At 44.2% G+C, this 6,000-nt stretch overlaps 1 protein-coding gene across 1 annotated transcript in view; it reads right to left on the bottom strand.

Moving 5' to 3' along the window:
- Positions 1 to 163: 163 nt before the first annotated feature.
- Positions 164 to 6,000, bottom strand: part of ATIC (5-aminoimidazole-4-carboxamide ribonucleotide formyltransferase/IMP cyclohydrolase) — a 28,073-nt gene continuing 22,236 nt past the window's right edge. The window contains exons 13-16 of the mRNA XM_040986451.1: positions 4,778 to 4,870; positions 2,764 to 2,946; positions 635 to 790; positions 164 to 376 (exon numbers count right to left, since the gene is read on the bottom strand). Of these exons, the coding sequence (XP_040842385.1) occupies positions 257 to 376; positions 635 to 790; positions 2,764 to 2,946; positions 4,778 to 4,870 (552 nt within the window). The 3' untranslated portion in view covers positions 164 to 256. The remainder of the gene's footprint in view (positions 377 to 634; positions 791 to 2,763; positions 2,947 to 4,777; positions 4,871 to 6,000) is intronic.

Genomic DNA, 6,000 nt, shown 5'->3' with positions numbered 1-6,000 from the left:
GCGTTTCTGCTCCCAACAGGTGACACTGCGGATGGGCTAAGCCCCAACAGCTCAGGTGTCCTTGCCTTGCTCATACCCAAGCACTTAAATCACGTGACAGTCTTAAGAGCCTGCCTCTTTAGGATGAATAAATCCCAACCTCCAATGACTACAGATCCACTGATTAGATGTAACATTTTATTTCTTTCTGAAAAGGCATGTTCAAAATTCTTTGTACCTACACAAAAGCAACCCCCTGCACACAGATGTGATGACGTCAGTGGTGGAAGAGGCGAAGATTCGTATGAGCGAGGATGATTCCTAGTTCATCACAAGCCTCAATGACAACTTTGTCAGCAGCAGAACCGGACGGAGCAGCAATGTACGCCACGCCACTCTGGGGGAGAAATAGAGGGTGACTTTCAAAATAGAATTGCATGGATAATCAAAACCCTCCTCTGTAAAGAATCAACCTGCAACCTAAATGGCAAAAATAATAGTACCTGGGTCCAAGGCCTCTCCAGATATTACTGATGTGTAGCACACAGCCACCAATTGGATACTGTACTCAAATTTAAGAACCACAAGCAGGGTTTCTGATATGGTCGCTTCATAAAGCTCACTTTTATGCAAACAAACCCAATTCCACACTTACCCTTTTCGCTCTATCCACATTATCCCTGAAGGGAAAGAAGGCATCAGAGCTGACAGAGACTCCACTCAGTTTGTCAACCCACTCCTTCTTTTCGACCTCCGTTAACATTGCAGGGACTTCTTCAAAGAGAGCCTTCCACTTGAGTACGTCTTCATCCTAGGGGAACAGCAGGTCGGGGAGGTGAGTCTGACATCTCAGCTTTCAACTTGATGCACATCACAATGCCAGGAAGCATCGGAGCATCTTTTCTGCCATCTCCATTATCAAACAATGACTTGATTCCATTCGAATTCGTATTTTTGAGAATTTCTGCCATGCATGCTGTTCGGACATTAGTCAGGGTGCCACTGAAGGCCATGTGTTAAAGGCTTGGCTCCTCCTAAAGCCTTGGGTGACTGGTGGGAGCTCAATTCAGTGACACTATTCAGAGGCAGGGGTCGCTAAGGTGAAGGCCCTGTCACTGAATCACGGTGGCTTTATGAGGCCGCACAGACACGCACACACACTCCCTCTTGCATGATGCTTTGCCCCCTCAACAGATGCATGATGGGACCACTTAATTCTGACTGAATCTCTAAAACCAAGAGCCAAAACAACTTCTCTTGACTGCATAAGTGGCTTGCTTCAGGTAGCTTATTATAGTATTGAAAGACTGATGAACAATGTGTTTTGGAAAGATTTCACTAAAGAAAACTTTACCAAATAGATCATCTATCATTTTGCTTTGTAGCTGTACTTTGTTTTTGAATCTGCCACTGAATCTCTATGTAGCAAAGCAAGCAAAAAGAACATCATACTGCAAAGGTATTAAGAGATAAACTTCCATAATCAATCTGGAAACAATGATTGACAACCAAAAACTATAACTCAAACATGAGCTGTAGACAAATGAAAAACATGACTCAGAATATTTGCTATGGGCTGTTTTTATGTTCTCTCTGAAGGTGATGCTGCACCTTTGAGGCAACAGTGTTCAGACAAGAGGCCTCCAGGAGCTACGCGGCCACGAGCCTCTACAGGAGTGCAGGAATGTCTTCTGAGGCTCCATGGGCTGGTCTGTGCCCCCCAGCCGGTGGAGACGGGCCATTCATATCCTGCAGAGGATCTGCAGCAAGTAGACAGCGGCTCTCATCAGCCACCAGGCCCGCCAGCTAGGCGGGTGAACTTCCCCAGTTTCAAATTGTGAGAACTAAATGACTGCTTTTTATATATTTCCCAGCCTGTGGTGCACTCCTATAGCAACACAGACACTAAGACTAGCATGCATATTTAAAAAGGCGCTTCCATTCTGCCTGACATTTTGGTGCTAACATACTTTTATTCTAGTTCACAAAGAAATACACTTCCAGAATTTCTAGGAGGGGTTTACTGGATGAAAAGCTGCTGGAGATGCCTCCTGGCTGCCAGGCTCACACTCTGCAACGTGGGGATTCAGGGATGCCCGTGGGAATCCTGGTTCCTGCCAGGCTAACTCAGCACGGGCTGAATGCACCCCAGAAGAGCACCCAGTTTTTCCTAGCCAGACATCTTTGATTACTGCCAGAATTTCACTGAACTCTCATGAGGCCCAGAGACCCAGAGACTGCCAAATCTTGGTAGGCTATCCTACCGCCTAATTCTACATTACCTCCCCCAAATGTAAGATGGTGAGGACCAGGAAAAGTAAGAGAAACTGATTGACTTGCTCACGGAACTGGTACAAAATACAGCTGTGTATCTGTGTCAGGTAATCTGTGTTTAGCACCGAGCACACACCCACCATGCAGTCAGAGCTGGGCCAGGAATGGTGAGATTCCTCAAGTTTTCAAGTGAAAAGTTGCCTTCCAAAACTTATCACCAAGAGGGGAAGTACAAAACAAAACCAGTGGCCATTCCTTTCTTTTTCTTTTTTTTTTTTTAAAGAGGTTTATAGGTTCAGAAAGCGATAAAGAAAGTGAACTAGAAATAATAATTTAAAAAACAAACCAACCACCCAACGGTACCAGTGAGAAGTTCTGATGAGCAACTCTAAATGATTCCGAATGTTAAGGGAAGGGGACTGGCTAGACGCAGGGGGGCAAAGTCGGTGGCACACGGAATGCTGGGCTTGTTCACGCAGGTTGTCCAGGACCCAGTGACGAGCCTCTTACCTCGCCGATGGTTCCAGTCACATACTGGTCGATGGCATTGGAGATCTCCGCTCGCTTCACGCCCGCCTTAAACTTCATTGAGAGCACCTGCGGGTGGTGCCGAAGCCACCAGTAGTTGGCCTTATCCCCTGCCAGGCGTGTGCAGTGTATCCGGGACTGCTGCCCCGCACCGATGCCAATCACCTGAGGAAGATGCGTAAGATGAATGCTCTTTCCAATGACAAATTCCTCTCCAACGATCTTTATGAGCATTTCCCAAAATATACCTGCTAATTCTGTTGAAGATTCGAAAAAAAAGAAGTGATTCTTTAAGTCACTAAAAGGGGGAAGGTAAGAGGTTTATAATGACTAAATGTTCCTTTTACCTCAATGATAATGAATATATGTCTTAATATTCCAGAATTTTCTAAAACTATTAAAACTACACCGCGGCACAGAGGATTAAGCTACCAATGGTAGCATCAACATCCTATATAACAGCTGTTTTGAATCCTGGTTACTCCACTTCAGATCCAGATCTCAGCTAATGTGCCTGGGAAAGCAACAGACTGGTCTATGTCCTTGGGGCCCTAAACTCACATAGAAGACCTGGAAGAAGGTCCTGGCCTGTCTTGGCTTCACCCTGGCCCCAGCTCCAGCCTTAGTGAACATCTGGGAGGTAAACCAATAGATGGAAGACAGCTTTCTCTCTCTAACTGCATTTCAAGTAAATAAAATCCTTTTTTTTTTTTTAAAAAGAAAATCACATTATTAATGGTCTGAGGTAAGAATTATGAAAAGAAAACTATAAAAATAACTACAGTTATTTGAAAGCCTTTATACCAGATTTAACTTACAGCTCAAATATAATGGAATTGATGTGGAAAGGGTAAAAAGTACCTCCTAAGAACCTACCAAAGTTTCTTCTTTTCTTCTTCTATTCAAAAAGTTGAATTCTGAGAAACAATAACCTTAAGGCATAGATGTTTTCTGCGATTGGTGTCTCTAACAGCCTCCTGATGGTCTGCCTGAAGGCACCCTAAATGCCTAGGGGTGCTGCGGGCAACCTCCACCGCATCACCAGACGGTCAGGGAAGCCGCTACCCTCATGCAGCAAGTTCACCCTGGATGCATTCATTCTGCACGGCTTTCCTGGGACTTAACAGAGCCCATGGCAAAGATACCAGTCACTGTAATCTCCCGAAATGTGTTCATGGAGACTAGAAATCTTAAGTTGGAAATGACAGGAGTTCCAGGTCACTTGCTAATACCCACTAGTGGGCCAGATGGCTTCACCTACGCCACAAGGGGCTCAAGAGGCACTGCGAAAACAAAATGGCTCTCAGTGCTGCTCCAAGTACAGCAAAACCAAGTTCACCCTAGTTAAGAGAGGCCTTGGTGATCAAGCCATTCAACTTTATCGTCTATGATTTAGCATCTTAGGAAAGAGGTTAAATATCTTGCTTAACACCAAAGAAATGTTCTATATTGCAATTATGAAATTGGTAACACAATCACATAACTTATGAAAAGGGGTCACACCACACATTTTAAAAGGGTGAATTCTGCCACACACAGATTTGCCTCCAAGAACCCGATTGTAAAATTTCAGGTTAACTCCTGCTCTAGCTGCCTTTACACTCAAGAATCTTGGTAGCATAAGCAGTATTTGTGAAAATAGTACTGCAACCTGCAAAACTCTATCGGGTAACAGCATCCTCCGTTACTCCCTCTTCATTGGAAATGTCAGCATGTAGGGAGAGAGAGCGAGTAATGGAATTCAGTAACAGCCAGTGGAGTGTGACTTCAAAATGTGCAATTTAATGTAGGCGAGAGGCAACACAGATTTTCGTACTTGTTTCCAAAGATATTTCTTAACCACATTAGCCTGAGCAGTCTACAAGGTGCTGAGTAAATACCAACAAACTTGGCACAGATCCCCTTCCAAGCTATCCGGTGCCTGAGGCAGATGGACTTTGGAATGTGATTTTATGAAACACCAGTCCCCCTGAGGTAGGGCTGACAGCTTGGTTACCTGCCCGTTCTTGGCATAGCACACCGAGTTAGACTGAGTGTACTTGACAGCGATGGTGGCCACAATGAGGTCTCTGATGGCAGATTCTGGCAGCTAAAGAAACAGAATGGTAAACTGGATCAAGATCAGGCCCTTTAAACTTGACTCCGAGCTTCTTACCTACTACTAACGTAACGGACGTACAATATGCTTACAGCTCTCAAAACAGGAAAACGGACTGTTCACGCTACACATGACTACAATGTTGTAAGAAGATTAAGTATTTAGGATTATTAGTAGTGGAATTTGGCACAAGGCCTAATGTGCCACAGACACAAGCTAATGCCTTCTTGCAATAATTTTGGACTAAGTCTTGCATATCATACAGATATAACATACAACATCCTCTCTAAAACTCACAAGATTTTCTCAACAAGAGAGCCTCTAAATATCTGGAGACATGATAAAATTTATGCTGGGAAACAATACTGAGAACAATTTTCACAGATGCTACAAACCGCTGTGCTGTACTCACTAGGTCAAGACCAATCAGTGAAAACCAAAGTAGGATCAATTTCTGTTTCGTTTAGAATATTCTATGCAGGAACTACTGAAAATGTATTGCATATTAACATTATAAGTAGAACCAATGTAACAGTCAAAAATGCCACTGCTTTTAGTGAATACAAACTGGAAGGCCGGTGCTCCGTGCCCCGGTGCTGTGGGAAAAGGGTGGCAGCCGCAGCAGAGAGATTAGCCGGAAAGCAGTAATTTTGACTTCATCAAAATGGAAAACATCTACAAGACCTCATGTTGACAGAGTAAAGTCTGAGACAAAATATTTGCTAACCTCATACGACAGAGCTATTAGCTGTAACATATCTTAGAACTCTCAAAACTCAGTTACACAAACACTAACACGTCAACTTCTAGAAAATGGGCACATGACAGCAGGAGACAGCTCATGTAAAGGACAGAGAGACGCACTGAGCACGTGGGAAAAGCTGAACATCGTGAGGCTTTAGGAAATACAAGTTAATTTCAAACCCGTGAGACATTCACATTCAGTGAGACAATCAAAATGTCTTCAAGGAAAGTAGCAACACCCACAGCCGGGGAGGACACAGAATCACTCAGACCCTGGGGGTGGCGAGGACAAACAGCAGCTGCCTGAAGCGCTGGTGGCTCCGTCTAGAACCAGACAGGTACCCACTGCACTACAAAGCAATGAGCTCTACCGGGCA

This window comes from Ochotona curzoniae, unplaced genomic scaffold (assembly GCF_017591425.1).
Source record: "Ochotona curzoniae isolate NIBS_2020 unplaced genomic scaffold, NIBS_Ocur_1.0 contig_4514, whole genome shotgun sequence".
NCBI lineage: Eukaryota > Metazoa > Chordata > Mammalia > Lagomorpha > Ochotonidae > Ochotona > Ochotona curzoniae.
This window is presented reverse-complemented; position numbering and strand designations above follow the sequence as displayed.